At 40.0% G+C, this 19772-nt stretch overlaps 1 protein-coding gene across 3 annotated transcripts in view; it reads left to right on the top strand.

Moving 5' to 3' along the window:
* Positions 1 to 19772, top strand: part of SCFD1 (sec1 family domain containing 1) — a 115660-nt gene that overhangs the window by 41253 nt on the left and 54635 nt on the right. For all 3 annotated transcript variants that reach the window (XM_014519295.2, XM_006022264.3, XM_025202446.1), the window contains exon 13: positions 2409 to 2490. In XM_014519295.2, the coding sequence (XP_014374781.1) occupies positions 2409 to 2490 (82 nt within the window). The remainder of the gene's footprint in view (positions 1 to 2408; positions 2491 to 19772) is intronic.

Here is a 19772-nt window from a genome sequence, read left to right as displayed (position 1 = left end):
AGCACTCATCCAGGAGGGCGGGGGGGGGTGCGTGTACACCCAGATCTACACGGGGTAGGGTGGGCTGGGACTGTGCTAAGCTCTTCCTGGCAGGGCAGGGTGGGTGGCGGTGGCAGCACTGGGATGGGGTGGGGGGGCTGCAGCTGTTGTACGCGCTAGGCATACAGCGTACTAAAAACAAGCAGGATCTTTGTCAGGGGATAGGGCAGCACGCCACGTTTATTAAGAGTACAGAAACATTACAACACCACCTACACATTTGCATGCGCACGCGTGCACACAGTTCTGCAGATGCTAAGGTGTTACCAGTCTTTCAGTTGCTCAAGCCAGCTTCGTGGCCAGCTAAGCTGAGCATGAGAGGGGAGCCGAGCCTCTGTTGGACACGTATCAGTGCTCCATCATTGTTGTTGTGCAGAACAGTCCCAAAGCTTCTTTGTTATTGCCCACTTTTTATAGTAGCTGTCTCCTGTGCATGTCTACGGACGTTGCTGTGTCACTATGAAGTTGTTTTTCTCTTTTTCTGCTGTGTTGAGATGATTCTGGTTCTTGGGGTGGATTTTTCTTGCTCTGGGTTCTGCAGTCTTTAGTTGTTGGGACAGGGTGCTGTTTTGCAATTGTTTTGCAGCCCTCAGCTTTGTCAAAACAGGAAGTTACTATGACCTTTGGCCATTGAAGAATTACAGCAGAGTCGTAAACCTTGCTGTTTCTGCTTATCTTCATTCTTCACCTAGCGCAGGTTGCTTCTTCAGTTTTTTCTTAGCATAGGTCATTAAATGATAGCACACAACACACAATGCTTTTCCAGTCACTCCACACTCATTCATCCATACATTCTAAATATTATTAAAACATTCTTATTTTGCTACATATATGAATATATATTAGCATTAGGTTGCTATAAAATGGAGTTTGGCCCAAGCTAAGTCATACAAAAGCTAAGCTAAATAATACAACAATAAAGTGGATATAATTAATATAAAATGGATGCAAGTTAGTTTAAAAAGCTAAATGATATGATGACAGAATGATTATAAGTGGTTATTTAAAAATAAAATGAACTTTAACTTGACAACCACCCCAAAGTTCGCTGTGGCCCCCCCCCAACTCCTCCATCCCAGCACCACCGCCGCCTGCCCCCAGCCCTGCCCCTCCGGGAAAAGCTTGGTACTGCCCCGCCCCACGCAGATCTGAAGGCACACCCCCCCCTCCCCCCCCCATCCCCTCCAAACTGCAGGTGCAGCACCGGGAGCTGCCAGGCAAGAGGTGGATGAGCTTCCAAACTAGCGGCTCCCGAGCGAGTGGCACGCAGTGGTGGGAGCTGTCTCCCATCTCCCTGCGCCCCCCAAACAAGCCATAGCTCAGTCCCACGCCTGCCTCACCCCAGCTGGGCAATGCTTGCCCCAGTTCTGCCCCAGCCCCTCTCCTTCACTACAGGGGGCCTTGATCTGCTGCTCCCTCTCCCTTTCCTTTCCCCCTCCCTCCTCCCGTTCCACCACACCAGACTTACCAACTGCACACAGCTCTTCAAGCTGCTGGGCTGGTATTGGAAATCAGATCAGTATCGGCCAATATGCCTCCTTAAAGATTGGCTATCGGTATCAGCCCCAAAAATCTCTATCATTGTACCCCTGCTGTTTTGTGATGACACATCTAAGGACAAATTATGTGAGTATTGTGCAAGGGTTGTTCAGCAAATAATAGTTAAACTTGTTTTGTTTAAATTGAATGTGAATGAAACTTGGATGCAGTTAAGTAAATTTCTAGTCATTTCATATTTTATGTCAAAAAGAAGAAACTCCCTTTTGTAAAAGGATATTTTTCACAGTTCTAACCACCAGAAAGTATTTGTACAATAAGAGAAGACTGGACTCCTCATATTTTTATAGATTTTATTGATTGTTATGATTTATCTTTGTTGTAAAACAACATAAGAGATAAAATTAAGCATTTTAAGTTGATGAAAACCATATTTAATAGTGCTGACTGAAATATTGTCTGATTATTTAGATGCCTAAATACCAATTTAGGAGCCCAGCTTGAAAGAAAATTTTGACTTTGCTTTTTGTAAATCAATAAATGGCCTTAAAACTTTAAAGTGATAATTTTTATATGCTTTGTATAAGCACTGCACATCTTTAATCTTTCTTTTTATTGCAGTTTTAAATTACTTATATTATGTATACAATACTTATTTTCTAGTAGTTGTTAAAATGTTCCAGATATGGAACTACTTATAATATAGTCAATGTGGGTAATTAATGTTTGAACAGAAGCCTTCTGCATTTCCTGTTTCCTTTCATTTTCAAGCTTTTATCTGGTTTCACATAGTTTGTCCACTAATTACATTTAATACCCAATTCAGCCTGAATGTACAACTTAGCAGGTTAGTTTGTATTTAATTTTTTCAGCTCTCTTCCAGAACTTCTTGAAAAGAAGAGGCTCATTGATCTTCATACAAATGTTGCAACTGCTGTTTTGGAACATATAAAGGTACTGCTATTTGTTACAAAAATTCAAATGCTCCGAAAACTTAGTCTGTCCCTTTCAAACCACAGTACTATTGACACTACTTGAATCTGAAGATTTATAGCTGAACAAATTAAGGTAGATCAGACAGTCATGGCTTCCAAAACTATTACCTTGGAAAGTGCTACAGTGGATGATATCTGCTCTTGGAAAGAACAAAACACAACAGCCTTTAATTTTGGTTTATGTACGTGACGAATTAAATGTATCACGAAAATCTTAGGTCAGAATTGTTCACTGATTTATCTTGTTTATTTGTGATGGCTAGATGGTAGTGGTGACTGTTTAGTGTGGGAATCTATCTTCAATAATATGAAAACTTCAGGTAAATTAAGATTGTCAGTATTTATTAATGACATAAATATTTTCTTTTAAATATATAAAGAACTTATCTCTGAAAGCACAATTAAAAGTGCCTCCCATGAGATGTTCTATCAGAGGAAGCCCAATTGGAGATGCTTCTGCAGAATGAAGAAATTCAGTACCAGGACACAAAAGAGGCCAAACATTTCTACTGGTGATCAGCGCCCCTGCATTATTTTATATTGTCACTTAGCTAGCTTGTGCCATGTTCACATACACTTAGATCTCTCAGTTGGATTAACATTAGGCATCATGCTTGATGGAAAGACATCTAAGCTAGACCATATAAAATGCTGAGGGACGGGGATGTCCATTTCTGTCTGTTTTTAAGTGTAAAGTAGAGGCACCAGAGGTCTTCTGTAGCATTCACTCCCAAGTAAATGTTCTCATAGAGCTACCATGTTGCGATTCCTTTTGCTTTGTCATCTCTCTGAACTTGTGAGCCTTTTATTGTTGAGGTACAGTGATCTAGTTAGTTGAACCTAGGCCAGAGAAAGGTGTTCCCAATCGACTTAGCTTAGTGATTAGGGCATTTTCCTGGGAACGGAATTTGGAGGGAGCATTTTGGAGGAAGAGAGTATTGAACTACCTGAGTGAGTGTACTTATCACAATACTGCTTTATAAAAGGTTCATAGCATCACTACTTCTGTTCTCTATCAGCTCTGTTTTGTTTTTTTTCCTGAAAGTGGCTGTAACTGCTGTGCTTTGTATGGCGCTTAGTAGGTATTTTTAGATGTGATCTGATTAGGCCCCAGATTTGTCCCCTCATGGGACTTAGGATGCCTAGTTTAGTTTGTGAATGCTGATCAGACTTAGGCATAAGAATTAATACTGAGCCAAACAGCTCAGTCAAGATGGCAGTAATTCTTGGCGTACCTAGTAGTAGAATTTTAGGCACCTAAATGATTTTAGTGCCAAAAATCAGGTGTTTCTCAAGTACTTCAGTGGTTAGGCATAATTCTTATGCATCTTATTCTTGGACTTAGATGCTTAAAATCTGCTGATATCCAATTTCAGGGATCTCTAACGCCACATCCACATGAGCATGGACATTTGTTTTCCCAGGGACACCTAGCGGTAGCATACCTTGTGTCACCATTAGTTGTCCCCAGGGAACACCTGTGCCACACGCCCTCTGGCATGCAGCAAGTTACCCTGGGTGGGGTATGGGAGGCTGGGGCCAGCACTAAACTGGCTCCAGCAGCCTTACTTGGGGTCCTGGGGGCCTCCCAGGGCTGCAGCAGCAATCCAGCCCCTCAGATCCTGGCCGACAACCAAAGTATGGATCCGGCCAGCCTGGCTCCGGTTTTGAGAGGCGCACACTGCCACTGCATGTGCCGCTCCTCCTTTTGTGCAAGTTTTTTTGACACCTGGATATCCAGAGGTCAAAAAAAAACCCCACCCCGTACTACTCCCTTGCACCACGGAGAACACCTGAATGTGTGGTATGTGGTGCTGCAAATGAGTCTGTGGCATCACATACTACATGGCTGTGCTCTTCTGGACACGGCCTCAGTACGCATAAGAGTATTCACTCTTATGGTGGACTATGGGTTTTATTGTGATATTTCTGCGTTTACTGTGTTCATGTTATAATATCGCATGACTCAGTTTACTTCATTAGCCTGCATGCAGAGAATGAAGGGTTAAGTTCCAGGGCTGTCTGTGCGCAGGACAAAACAAAATGGACCTTTAGCATCAACAGTCTTGAATCATTTTGTTGACATACCAAATTATAGTGAGATGCCCAACACCCAGGTAATGTGCAGAGGAGATGAACATAACAATGGAAGAGCTGGCTGCGGATGAAGCAGCCTGTCCCAAAAGAGTCTGGGAACTGAGAGACGTGGAGGAGTTGGAGAGACTGGAAAGGGAACAGCTAAATATCTTTGCGGGGTGCTAACGGCTGTGCAGGCTGGACTTGGTACAGAGGGGAGTGGCTGGCCTTTGCTCCAACAAATGCCTTTACTGAAGAAACTGTCTGCTTTGCTGCTTGGAACTGTGGGTTGCACTCAATCTCCCCAACAAGAGGCAAAGTTTCTCTCCTGGGAGCAGAATTATCATATTTATCCAGATCCAAGATAACTTTGAATTTAAGACAACCCTCCCCAAGTAATTACATTCCCATACATGGAAAATTATACAATTGTTATAATTTTCCATGTATAGGATCTAATTATTGGGGAGTTGCCTTAAATTTTGTCCCCAGTCATGGTAGAGGCAGGCAGCCTTGCACTTGTATATTGCTCTCCCATCACTTAACCCGCAGTGTCTGTGCCCCTGCTACCTGTCCCCCATCCCTCCTCCCACTTGCCTCCACCTGCGCTGCTGCCACCTGTTCCCCACCCCACCCACCATCCAATCCCCAACCTGTGCTGCTGCCCAGTCAGCAAAATGCAGGTTGCTGCCATATTGCCTGACCCAAGCTTCAGCAGCAGTGCAGGTCAGGAGATGGGAAAGCAGGACCTCTAGGTTCCTGAGGCTCACTGAAAGTCAATGGCACTTAGGCACCTACATTTCTTAGTTGCCATATTTACTCACATACCACACATACTTTTCCCCCAATAATCAGGCCTCCAAAAGCAAAGTGCGTGTCTTAACCAGACAAGCTGATTTTTTTTGTCAGAATAAAACAGTAGTTCTCAACCCTTTTTAGACTCACCCCTCCTTAAACTTAAGGCACCCTTGGAAAATGGCATTCTTTGATTACAGAAAAATAATAGTGCAACTCTTCTGTTTTAAAGAATTCAGAAAGACCACAACAGGGCAGAATGTTTTTAACACAATTAATTCCTAGGTGAAATTTCTGGATTTATTTTATGAATTATGTTAGCATGCCTGTCAGTGCTATGCCACCCCATGGCACCCTTGAAAGAATCACAAGGCACCGCAGGGTGCAGCAAAACCCTAATTGAGAATCACTAGAACAGAAGCATAAGGATGTTGTGTTGCAGGATGGTTACCAGCTTCTCTATCATCCAGCAAATAGGAGGGGTGGAGTTCTATGCTGAGCCATTCAGAGCCACCCTGAACTTGCCAGGTGTTAGAAAAGCTTGCAGCTATTGTGCAACACAGCCTCTACATGAAAAGGCCACCTCTAGGCTATAACTCCTGGAAAAATCTTTTTTTTCCCTGCATTCTGCCTTCCAAAAACAAGGCCTGTCTTATTTTGGGGTCTGTGGAAAGTGAGATAATACAGTGCTTCAGAAAAATGTATCCCCATGCCATTGTGCAGGATCAGAAGTAGTGGTATGTTTTGAGGCGTACTTCAGTGGATTTGAAAGCACTTTATTAATTAAATCTACATTGATACCATATTTTCCTGCATGCTTCAGACACCTTTTTCCCAAAAATCAGCTGCTAGCAATTGGGATGCACGTTTTAAGCAAGGAAATGCATTAATAACAGCTTCTGCATCACAAGTCTACCAGAGGCAAGATAAAGTAACACTACATATACTGCACAGGGTCAGCACAGTGAATTTTTGGCTAGGGGGGACCGTCATGCTAACTGTGATACCAATGTGTAGTGTTATTGTGGTTATTACTAAATTATTCTAAAATTCTGAAAACTCTATATACTGGTCTCTTCCATGTATTTCGATTCAGTTACCATGGGATCTAATGTATAGTTTCTTGCAATAGTTGGCATGGAGTTTTGCGTGCCAACTTTCATACTTGGTAGTTGAAAGGTAGTGCAGTAGCTCCATAGAAAATAATGGCATTTGGCAGTGTTGACATCTTTCATGATGCCTGACCTGTAACCTCCCTTTTTTTAGGAAGGATAATTGAGAAGGTGGTGGCAGGCCAAGTCCAGAAGCATTTTACAGCTAATTCTTTGGACATCAGCCAGGTTTTTAGAGCAGGATATGGAATGGAAATAACATTTGTCTTGATTGACTGATTATCTTCTTATGGCATTGGACAGATGTTCCTCTTAATTCTGCAGTAGGTGTTGTTGAAACACTTTCGTGTGACTTAGGCAGTTTCTCCCACTTCTGCCTAGAGTAGTCAGTCTTTCTGCTGTTGGAATGTTCCCAGAGAGTGATGGATGACTGTTTTTCCTTGTAGATAATTCTCAGTTGTGGGGTTCCAAAGGTCTACTTAGAATCTTATTTTGTATTGAGCAGCTGCTGGAGAACATCAGGAGACAGGAACATAGTGACATCCATGTGCTGATATTTCTTTCCATGTTTCCCTTTTTGTTGGATCTGGAAGGAACCATCTCTTTGCTGTCCAGGCATTTGTCAGAGAGATATTTAACTGCTTTAAACCTATCCCAGAAAAGAAGGCAATACAGATTGACTGATCGAGTTTAAACTGGGTGGCGTTGACCAGTATAAGACTTGCCTATAATTGCCAATTGCATTTTCCTATAATTTTTCCACTGGCAGTGTCTTTCTACTTTCTGTCCTTATAAAGCTGTGGAATATTAGAGAGGAGGAGGGTGGTGAGACAGCTCCTTTGGTAATGTTTTTGACCTAATACAAGAAACTCTCAATGCACCTACTATGCTGATAGTCTCTTTTATAATTAGTAAAATAATCCAGGAAATGACAAAAAGACTTCTGAGAAGGGTAGAAGGAGACAGCTTTTAAGGGTTTTGTTTTGTGGGGGTTTTTTATCAGTGTACCCTATTACCAGTTCAGTGAGGGAATTCAGCACATTAATCTGTGTTCCTTTCAGCTGGCTGTGCGTTTTCATCTTTAAGATTGGGTAAAATGATATTTATGTTTTAAATAGAATCGTCTACCTTGTACATGGAGCTTGTTTCAACTGCAGTAAATATGTAAACATTGTTCTTGACCTCACTTATGAAAATCTGTGCAAAGAGTCTCCTGTGTACCAACTGTAATATTAGATTATGTTTATTAATATACGGCCTTTAATTTTTATAATATAAACCAGTCTGATTATGATGTCTGGTTTACAGCTGCTTTCCGTATGGCTTTGGATCATTTTCTAAAACTCTGCAAGAGGAAACCAGAAATTAATCACCTACTCAGGGGTCCTGGCAGTTTTTTGGCATTATCCAAATGTTCACTGAAAATTTGGAAAGAACATACCAAATTTTCTCAAAGTGGACTAGCAAATATTTATTGCTAAAGCTTTGAACAAATGAATGCTTGTTTTACATAGATTGTTTTTGCTTTTTAGAGGCTGATAATTTAGGGAATTTATCTGGAAGTCAGACCTTGGAAAAAGAATGCTCTGCATTTCAAAGCTTGTCTAAAACTATCCCAACCATGCAGTTAGTCCAAAAAAAGATATCACCCACAAAAAATCCTTGCCTCTCTAGACAATTTCAGAATAAAATTATGTGTATTCTCTTAACATTCTTAGAATTTTAAGTAATGCTTATTTTTACCTATGCATGATAATATGAATGTATATTATTCTGATTACTAGAATATACTAAATTGTTAAATTTAAAAAATAAAATTCATAATATTTTCCTAATGTATTAATGTGAAATTAAAATATACAAATATAAATTTGACAATCTTACATGTTCTTCATATAAGCTTGTGTAGAAATTTCTGTCAAACTTTTATGAAAAATTCACATGTGGATTGATAGCAGGACATGTTCCTTAGTCTGTAAGATTATTCCACTCCTTTCTAACTATATTATTAAAGTTAGATTACATTTTTGTTTTCTTACCCACTAACTAAAAAAGTAAGTCATTAAAACCTCTTAAATGTGTTAGTGATTTGAGTACACGTATATGGGATAACCAGCATCAACTCATTGAAGTCCGGCAAGTGATTTTCTTTTGATGCCCTGGCAATATATCATTATTCACTGATATTTCTATAAAGTCCCATGGAAAGGAGGCAGAATGCTTTGTTACTCTCATCCCTTTTCCAAAGAAAGTTCCTTTTCTTGTTGACATATTCCTCCTGAGCATTTTTGATTCCACAAAAGGAGCTGCTATTACCAGTTGCCTTCTTTCATAGTGTCTCTAGGATTCTTCTTTGATTTTCTTTTTTTCCTTTAAAATCTTCTGTTCTAAAAGGGTGAGTTTTTGTGGAAGTACTTAGAAAATGGCTGGGGATTCTGCTAACCTAAAGATAAATCCCAAGTCTTTCATGGTTGACTCCCACTGCCAAAATCAAACAACTCCTGCTCCCACCTCGTATTTAATTTTTTTTTAAAAAAAGAGGAATTTTGCTCTTTGTTTGGAGTATCGTACACCAGAAGTTTCTCCTAGAGGAGGAGTTCCAGCTGACTGCAATCTTGCTCCTTAAAATGGCTTTTGTCATAGTCTCCATGAATTTTAAATAATGAAGCACAGTAATCTGAATTCTGCAGATAAAATTTACATACAAATAATGTGTCTGAGTTTGCAGTCAATAACAATTATTAAATTGCATTATTATAGCTGTAAATCATGCCAATCCTTCGTTGCATATGAGAGGGAGAGAGAGCGACAATGCAAATATAAATCAACCATGAGAAGGCTTACCTCTATTCCAATCTGAGTATTCTCGGATACAAACTGTTTATTAAAGCAACCTTTGTCTTTTCTCTGATAATTAATAGATCTTAAAGTATTGACGGAGAGAAACACTTAAGCCCATCCTAGTTGAAATGCATCTGTTTTTCTGTTTTCCTAAGGAACCTTATTTCTTGGATTTGTTGGGGGGGGGGAGTTAACTTTTCAGGATTTCAGTGTATCTTTTATAGAAAATCTCTGGGAAGTGATATGTCTGATGACGTACTACAGCTCTGTCCAACTGGTGGCCCATGAGAATTTAAATTGTGGCCCCTGGGTTCTTATGTGGCTGACAGTGTTTCTCCCCCTTCCCCTCCTTTCTTCCCTACCCTTAGTGTTCCAACTGCACAAGCAGCCAGGGTCTCTGAGCTCCTTCTTCCTCTAGCTTTCACATTCCTGTCCTAGGGACAGAGCAGGGCAGTGCAGCCTGCAGTGTTGGGCAAGCTTGTGGCCAGGGAGCTTAGGGCAAAGCAGGGTACCCGGTCCAGTAAGGGAATGCTCAGTGAAGTGAAAGGAGAATGTGGTGTGCCATGGCCCTTGCTAGTGCAGCTCCCAGCCATTTAGAAGTTGGACAACCCTGACTTACTATATAGCCTGCCTATTCACATGTAAAAAACTATGCACCAAAATAAATTTATAGAAAACATTCATAAAAAGTTAAAGAAAGACCAGGTCAAGCATCTTGTACCACGAAAAAAAATGGTTGATCATTTTAGTTTTCTGTTATGACAAAGGAAGTAATGAAAAAGAGAATAGTTTTCTTCAGTTAAAACTTAAATTGCTATATGTCCAAGCAAGGCCGTCCCTAGTGAGAGGTGAATCAGGGCGACCATCCCGGGCCCTGTGTTTTGGGGGGACCCGTGGACAGTGTCATACAAGCTCCGCTGCATGCTGCCAGCTTCGTACACTGTCGGCTCCGCGCTCCAACTGCTTGCCATCATCCCCTCCCTGCTCTGCGCTCTGGCCTCTCGCCACCCCCACACACACACACTCATGGGCTAATATGCCCTGGGCCCTGCACACCCCTAGGAACAGCTCTGTCTCTAAGTTACTTTCAATGGGCTCCCTGTCAGGAAGTAAATAAAATATATAAATATATGTATACATAAATACATACAATATATAAATATATATGAACATATTAAACTAAAATGTTAAAAATTTTTGGCTGCTTTAACATTTACTTGTACTTACAGGTTAGATATGAGAATCCTAAACTGATATATATATATATTTTTTTTTTTATCTGCTTAGTTTTTCTTGCCTTGTTCTCTCTCCAGTTTTTCAGACACTTTCTGACTTTACATCTTTAACCTTTTTCTTTAATTTCTCTTTCACATATTTAATCAGATAGTCTTTCTGTCTAACATTTCCTTTTTTAGTTGTTTTAAAACTATTCAAAATTTATTAAGGAGCTATGTTGATTTTCGCTTCTTGGAGCTCCTTTTTTAGCCTGCTAGAAAATTTCCATAAGCTGATTTTGCTTGCTTTCTCATACTGCCTTCATACAGGAGATTAATTTTCTTTTTAAGCTCTCTAATAGTTCTCTTGCCCTGACTTATTTTTTTTGGAATTAGACTGGGCATTCCACTTCAATCAGTAGCTCTTCCAAGGCAGAAAGAAGGAAAAGTTCTTAAGAATGCCCCATCTATGCTTCACTGCCTAACCGCTATAATCCCCGGTTTAAATGCAGGGGATGCCTCCTTAATGTTTTTTTTTGATTTGTTAAGAAAAAAATAACCTTCATAAATACATATTTTAGATTGAATTCACTCATTTCTTTGGGGCCAAATATATAGTTGAAAGAATATGAGGATTTGCAGATGTATTTCTTCTTGTATGTGCAAGTTGTGCCCTAGTTCTTGGTTTTAGAAACCTGAAAATAATGCTATACTTTAAAAATTCTTATTTACATAAAGTCTCAGCTTGTTATAATTATATATAACCTATAGTTTGTTTTTGCTTACAGTATAGTTATGTAAGTGTACTACTGGTATAATAATTCAATATTTTGGTGCAGTCAGTCTCGGCCAAGATGCCGTGCAATATTAGCACTTTTAAGTGCACAAACACCTACACATAATTCACAAGATAATCTAAAGATTTCAAATGGGAATGCATAATGTCAAAAGCATTCTGACCTGTTTTGATATTTGTGTTCTTTGTAGCAGAAGAATTTTTCTATTTTTTTCTATAGTTAAAAATAAAACAAGCAAACTAAGAGCTGATATTTTCCAAAGGGTGCCTTGAGTCTAGTGAGGTTTAGAACTGCTGTTCTAGTGCTGTACCAAGATCACTAATATTGAATTAATGGAACTTCTGTTTAATAGGCCCCATACTGTTAGTGTTTTTAATATATGGATCCTTTAATGAAAATCTAAATAGATGACCTGAAAATCTAAATAGATAACAATATATTTACTATATTAAGTTTGTTTTCTATGAAAGAAAAACATGCTGGATTTTATACTGAAATTGTACTACTTGGCAGTTTAATACCATTATCTCTGTTCAAAAAGATTTAATATTACAATATTTTTCTCTCTCCTGTATGCTAATTGTGCCCCTATAATCTCATCTGACCATGCCACAGAACATATTCAATTATCAGGAAATCTGACACACTCACATCCCAATTCCCAATTGAATGACGTAAAACAAAATTATATTTTTGATACAAATCACCCTAAACATAGCTCAGGGTTCAGTAGGTGGTCCTTGGCCACTTCCAGTAAGATCCATTTGTTTCTTTAGAGAATCTTCTGATAAAGTCTCATGTGAACAGAAAAAAACACCCTATATTAGGAAATGGCCTCTTAACTAGAGGAAAATCATACATCTGGAAAATGGATAATTGGAAGAAACAATTTTATAAAAAGAGAAAAAGCTGGCTACGTTAATAGCATCTGATCAAGTAAAGATGGCAATATAAAAATAGCTTTTAAAAACAATTGGCTCAGAAAAAAACATGCCTTCAAAGTCTGATAAATAGGAAAAGGTGTAAATCTTAGACAGTGCACTTGAACTATATAATGTTTGTTTGGAAATGTTCAATCATGTTATCCAGGAGTATCTTGATAATACAGTATGCAGCCATGGATGTTAAATGCTCTCTCATATAAACAAAATGTACAGTCCTGATTGTTCTTAGAATTCAGTCTTCTAAGATACCATATTTTGAATACTTTCAAACATTTTGAAAATAATTTAAAAATAACATCAAAACTAGGCAGTTGGCCAGTATTAAGCCCATCTACATTTCATCAACAAATATAAAGATGGTTTACTAAGCAAAATTAATAGGCTTTAGAAAAGCATAGCCAACCTTAAGTATTTGGAAGGTTGTTTGGGCATTTCAGAGCAAATAAACTAGCCCAATCTATACTAACCCAGAAATGGGGAAAAAAAAGCCAAGACCTACCTAGATCAGTGGTTTTCAACCTGTGGTCCGTAGATCCCTGGGGGCCCGCAGACTATGTCTAAGGGGTCTGTGAAAGATGACTATGATCAATCAAAATTGTGAATACTTACAATTCAGAGAGGTCTGCACCTCCATTCAAAACTTCCAAAGAGGTTCTCACCTCTTTCGAAATGTTTTAGGGTTCCGCAAATGAAAAAAAGTTGAAAGCCAGCAACCTAAATAATAAATATCTGGGAATCAGATGGTATTTAACTGCTGTCCGATTTTCAAAGTCAACCTTGCAGCATCAGAGACATCATATCAGAGACATATTTGTCTCTGATAATTAGACTGTACTATGTACAGTCTTCTCCCTCTTCTCCCTCACTTAGAAGAAATCCTCAAGAAGGATCACTGGGAATAAATTATTTGTGTAATCCTAGTTTAGCAAAACAAAATAGACCTATGAAAAACATATAAAGAACTTTCATGTGGAATTTACAAAAAAATTACCAATGTATTTATTTCCTAGATTTTTTTTCAGCTTTTTGAATACTTCATGTCAGTGCTTATTCATTTTTTCTTGCTGAATATGTCTGAACTTGTAAGAATAACTAATGGTAAAGAAGAAAGATTAATTTGAACACAACCAAAAATAAGTAATAAAAGCAAGACCATATTCCTCAGTTTGCTGTTTGAATAATATCTGATATGCATATAAATATATATATTATTTGAAAATATGCTGTTTGAAGAATAATAATATCTCCATTTCTGCAATTTAAAACTGAAAATAGTTTTTTTAATACTGGTTGTCAAGTTTTCACTGAAATTATTGACAGTGTTATATACAAGGATAGTAAACTTTAAAAGTATAATTTTTGTGCTATGCATTGGTACAATCACCTTTTCGTGCCTGAATTAGTCATTTTAAAACTCCTTTTACAAGTGGAGCCTTAGTCTGGGTGGAGAGGTTTGAGTAACACTGTTTCCAAGACAGTGACTTGGATGCACAGTCTAAGCATTTCCTGAAGAGATAAAAGGAGGAAAACAAAATAAAAATTATATTATCAAAGCCACCATATAAATTTAAATGATTAAATAGAACAGCAGATTAAAGCCTGCAATTTCTAAAGAACTAGCAAAGCTGGTCAGGTGTTTCTGGCCTCATCTTAATTACCATCTGCATCACAATCTGCATATCCGATTCTGTTTGTTGCTGACAGTTGTCCTTGTGATCACAGAATTACTTATGGGTTGTCTGCACATGTGCAAATGGTGCACAAGATTGAGTGGATAGTGCTTGTTTTTCGTTAAGCATGACTCTGCTTCCTGTCAGTACTCCTGAGAACAATCAGTTCTTAGAAGAATGTCTCAGAAGGTTGATAGAGAGGTATAGGTTGTAGCTGTGTTGGTCTAAGGACATAGCCAGAAAGAGCACACTAGTCCTGCGCAAAGCAGCCAGTATTTGATTCGGATTCGGCCGATTCAGGGGACAGTGATTCAATTTGGTGATTCGGATCACTGTCCTGAATTGATTCAGCTGAAGCGGATTTGGAAGATTTGGTGCTGATTTGATGTGATTCGGCCATAGTCTATAATGGGGAATCACTAAAATACCTATAATTTTGTCTTTTTTTTTTTTGAATTGATTCAGCTGAAGCGGATTTGGAAGATTTGGTGCTGATTTGATGTGATTCGGCCATAGTCTATAATGGGGAATCACTAAAATACCTATAATTTTGTTTTTTTTTTTTTTTTTTTTTTTGCAGATTTGGATGAAAACAGCAGGTATAGTAGCCCCTTCTGAGGGCATGAAGCCTGCCAGGTTTCAAAGAGATAGGTGTAGGGGTTTCTGTGAAAGTGTCCCTCAAACTGTTGAAAGCAAAACTCATGTCACTTGTATGTGTTAACTGGGTTTCTGGTTGTAGCTGTGTTGGTCTAAGGAACAGGCAGGCAAGGTTCTTTGAGTAGATGTGATATCTTTTATTAGACCAACTGAATAGTTGGAGAAATATATCTTGACAAGCTTTTGGGTTTAAAAACCCTTTGTCAAGCTGAGGAAGCATCTGCAGTTGGTGTGCATGTGCTTCCTGGATGGAATGAATTGATCACTGGGCATTAAATGTTTGTCAAAGCAAATAAAAAAAGCTAATAGGTGTGGAATGAGGACTGGTGTCACTCAGTCCATCTGCAGGTGGAGCTTGGGGAACCCCAGCAGCAGGAGGTTCACCTTAAAGAACACCAGCTCCTCCACCAAACCAGGATCCAAGGAGGTGTGGGTGGGGTATCACAACATCCCTATCAATGCTGAACACCCTCTCACTTGGGACACCGGTCAGTGGACAGGAGAGGTGTTTCCAGGCAACCTTGGCCAGATCCTGCCACATCAGGCTGCGAGTTGCCCAGTAGGCAGCGGCACCACATCCTCAGCAAGATAAGTAGCCACCAAGGCCTCCACGCTACCTGCCGGATGGTGGGGTCTGGTGTCTCTGGACCCCACCATTGAAGCCAGGCCCTTGGCCGACATTGGCAGTGTCTGTGGTGAAGGAGATTGGCTGGTACTACGAGTGCTGGAACAGGACAGTGGATCCCCTTCTTCCACTATGGGACATGGTGCAAGCGGCTGTCACCAGAGGTCCACATGCTGTAATATATTGGAAAGAAAGGTGTATCCAATCCTTTCCAAGGAGACTAGCAAAAGAGTGAAGAGCCTGACTAGGAAGCCAGCCTGAAACCAATACCTTTCACACGCTGTTGCTTCCAGACAGACAGCTCACAAAAGGGACAAGAAAGGCTACACACAGTGCCTTATATGCTGTTGTTACATCCCTCTCCCAGAGCACTGTGATTGGAAGGGAGCTCAGGGAAAAATTACAGTCACTGGCCAGCTACAGGTGTCAATATCATAGATTCATAGATGTTTGCGTCGGAAGGGACCTCAGTAGATCATCAAGTCCGACCCCCTGCCCTGAGCAGGAAACAGCACTGGGGTTAGATGACCCCAGCCAGGTGCATGTCTAGCCTTCTCTTAAAGACCCCCAAGGTAGGGGAGAGCACCACGTCCCTTTCCAGATTATGGCAACCCTTACCGTAAAGAAGTTCTTCCAGGTGTCCAACCTAAATATACTCTCTGTCAGTTTGTGGCCACTGTTCCTAGTTACTCCAAGGGGTGCCTGGTAAACAGAGCATCTCCTATTCAAATCAGTCTTCCCCTTCCTCTTCCCCCCCTCCCTCTTCTCAGTTTCTGTTTCCCCACAAAACAGCCTTTTCCAATTCACCAAATCTTTTTCCGAAAGTTTTCCGAATCGATTTGGATGCGTTGAATCAATTCAGAGCTTTTTATGGGTCTCCTGTTTTGATTTGGATTCAGTGATTCAGCCACCGAATCAGGCTGAATCTTCTCCGAATCAAATCAGCGACTGACGCTTCACACACCCCTACAGCACACACCAACTACAAATGCTTCGTCAGCCTGACGAAGGGTTCTCCCCCCCCCATATACCTGAAAGCTTGCTAAAAAGAAATTTTCCAACTATTTGAGTTGGTCTAATAAAAGATATCAGATTTACCCTCAGAAGGTATGCCTGGAAAATGTATCAGAAATTGTTTTTAGTATCTATGCTACCGAGGAGCCTACATGAAATTTAATTTGTTTTTTTCCATCCAGTTCCCAATAGATAAGTATCAGAATCACAAAAATACCACACTAATTTACACCCTTGTTGGCAGTCTTGACAGGCCATGTATTTACTAGGAATGAAACTACCTTCCCACCTATAAATATCTGACTCTCCCTCCTCCCCTCTAGATTCATGCTAGAGATGCATTCAAAGAGAGTATAGGAAAGTCTACAGTGCTACCATTTAAGCATTCTCTGGTTTGTGCTAAAATAAAGGACTTCAGTCTCTAGCACTTTCAATCTTCTATTAGAACTAAATTGACATAAAAATAGTTCTTGGCAGAGGTTTTTGGAATGGAATATACATGTAGTGTTGATGTTCAACTCAAAGTGTAACACAAGTACTTTTAAAAGGTCATTGACCAGTGTGTTTGCTTTTCTGTAATCAGTCTGCTTTTACTTATCATCTTGCCAAATGCGTTAATTTTTTTCTAAATTAAAAGAAGAATTTATGTTCTTTGTGTTCAAAATGAGTTGACAAATGTAACTATAGTCTTACCATTAAAAATGCGTGTTGGATACTTGAAACTATATGAATACTATTTTATAAAAAGAAAGTTGAGTATTAACCAAATACTCTAGTGAATTATCCTATAATGGGGTTTGTTGGGGGGGAGGCAGGGGTTGGGGTTTTTTTACATTTTACAGTAATATAAGTCCTATCTGAATAAATGTATGTCTTGACGGCCAGCTAACATAGTATTCTTGCCACCAAATTCAATATACCTTATTAAGACAAAGCTTTCAAATCAGTGGCACTGTTCCTATTTGTTAGTCCCCTTTTAGGCTTATGTGAAATGTAGATCCCCATAGCAATCTATAAATATAGCTAAACATAAGGAAATGGGCCCAATAGAATAGAAAAACTTCTGTGGTTTCAAATAATTCTTTCAACTTGGGTTCTTCCTTTCTTGGACTCCTGTGGGTGACTGTAAGGAAAAGACGACATTTTTCTTCCCTTAACTTGAGCAAAGCCAGTTGAATATCTCCCCAGCTCTCCCTCGGGTTCGTCCAGCCCAACAAGGAAGCAAGCAAAGGAAAATACAGAGCCTAATGCATTAGATCAGTCAGTTGTCAGGGAGCTGATGAGCAGCAAAGCAGGTAAGGTAGGGAAGCCACTGTTCACAGTGTTCCTGGCTCATAACTGAGTTACTCCCGTAGCTGCAGGGGAAAGTGTCAGAATACAGTTCACCCTTTTGCAGAGTGGTTCTCAACCTTTTCAGACTGAAGCCACCACTCCAAAACTTTTCAGAATTTAGTAGCACCTCATTTAAAAAAAAACCTGATATACCATTACCCAAATCCAAGACAACTTTGAATTTAAGGCACCCACCCCGCAATAATTAGATTCAGTACATGTAAAAATTATAAATGTATTATAATTTTTCATATATAGAGTCTAATTATTGGAGGTTGTCTTAAATTTCCTCATCCCTCCACTGCTGCAGCAGGGTAAACAGCAGCAGGGGGCAGTCCCCTTCCCCCTACTGATTGCCCCCTAACAGTGCCTGTCACCCTGGCACCTGCTCTTCTGCTACTTTCCCCTGCTGCCTCTGCCCCATCCTCCCCTCTCCCTCTCTCTGCAGCTTACCTTCTGGCTCTGGTTCCAACACAGAGCATGTGGTCACTCTGGCCCCAGCCTGGCCACACATTCAGTTGTTGCAGTAGCAGCAGCCCCTCTGGGCCAGGCCCCAATCCTGAAGTCAATCCAGAGCTGTAGCCACCACTACCACTACTGTATAGCTGGGCTGGGGACAAAACCACCATGTGGCTGCCACTATGGAGCAGGCAGCAGCTGTAGCTTCAACTCTGAACCTGGTTCAGGGCCAGAATCAGAGCTGTAGTAACCACCTGCCCTCCCTTCTACGGTGTATTCAAATGGGGACAGGACCTACCCAGATTTCCATGGTAAAGAGAGACTGCCAATTAGCCCCTGGATCCAGCATATTGCTGGACTCTTCCCAGACCAATTGCTGGATGCTAACCTAGTGCCTAGATTTAGTAATCAATCCCTCTTCTTTGGATAGCACCCTTCTGTTGCCAACTATTAAAGTTGCACATAGCACTGATGTGGTAGCAATCTGGTAGTAGGCTAAAACTTCTAGGTTCAAACCCCAGTGATAATTGATGCATGATGGAGATTTCAGTTGCTTATTAGTAGAACTTGTGGGGGGGGTGGTTCTTTTTCACAAACTAAGAAATTCCATACAATTATATTTTAAGACCATTATTTATGTGGAAAAGTCAAGCATTTGAAAGTTTAGAAGTAAAGGCTTACCTTGGCCCCTCTGTGCATATGCATTATCATATAGTCTTTAATTACTGTACATGAGCAGATACCATTTTTCCCTAGGATCCTTGCCTCATTCAGTACATATGATGAATGCACAGTTTTAAAGAGAAAATCTTCAAAATTTGGCCCATAGTGGTTATTTAAATATGTCTCCGTACCAATAGAAGCCACTTTTCCAACTTAAGTTTAGTAACTTCATTCTGAAGTCTTCTGTCTTAACTGTTAATGAATTCTTGTCATGCTTTCAGCAAAAGTAGCAGTCTTAAGGCCAACCTTCATAAATGTAATGCAAGACTGCCAGCCCTTTCCCTGGGATCATGTCTTCCTGTATTTAGGAACTTATTACGTGTATCTGCATAGGTCATTTGACTAATTGTTTTGTTGGCAAACTTCTTTGAAGCATTTTGTAGATTTAACCTGATCTTTCTTGATGCCATTGTGCCATCATGATGTAGCACTACATATAACGATGTAGAACTAAGCTTTATCCAATTCCAGAACACAGTTCATATATTAAAATTTGTATATCTATATTTTTTCCACTTTAGTAATCGTTTGTCATTTGTTTTTCAGGATGTTTTATGTCCTGCACTTTAATATATTGAATCAAAATAATAAAATACACAGTGTATTTTACTTTGTGTTTATATATGTATTTCTATGTTTGACTTAACATTGCCACTTCCAATATGAGCACTCAGTGCAAATATAGAATCATAGAAAATCAGGGTTGGAAGAGACCTCAGGAGGACATCTAGTCAAACCCCCTGCTCAAAGCAGGACCGTCCCCAGCTAAATCATGCCAGCCAAGGAAGCAGGTCAATGGACATGTATCTGCTGAAATAACACTTAAACAGTTTGTCGCAGGGCACCTCAGTGCCCTGCTCCTAGGGAGTGGAAACTGCCAGGGAGAGAGAGAGAGCGAGCCCTGGCAGGACATAACGAGCCCAGCTGCGGGCTGCCGGGGCAACTAAGGAGAGCCAGCTGCCTGTAGGAGGCAGGGCCTGGC

The sequence above is a fragment of the Alligator sinensis genome, unplaced genomic scaffold (assembly GCF_000455745.1).
Source record: "Alligator sinensis unplaced genomic scaffold, ASM45574v1 scaffold720_1, whole genome shotgun sequence".
NCBI lineage: Eukaryota > Metazoa > Chordata > Crocodylia > Alligatoridae > Alligator > Alligator sinensis.
The sequence above is the reverse complement of the archived record's forward strand: the minus strand, read 5'-3'. Positions and strand labels throughout refer to the sequence as shown.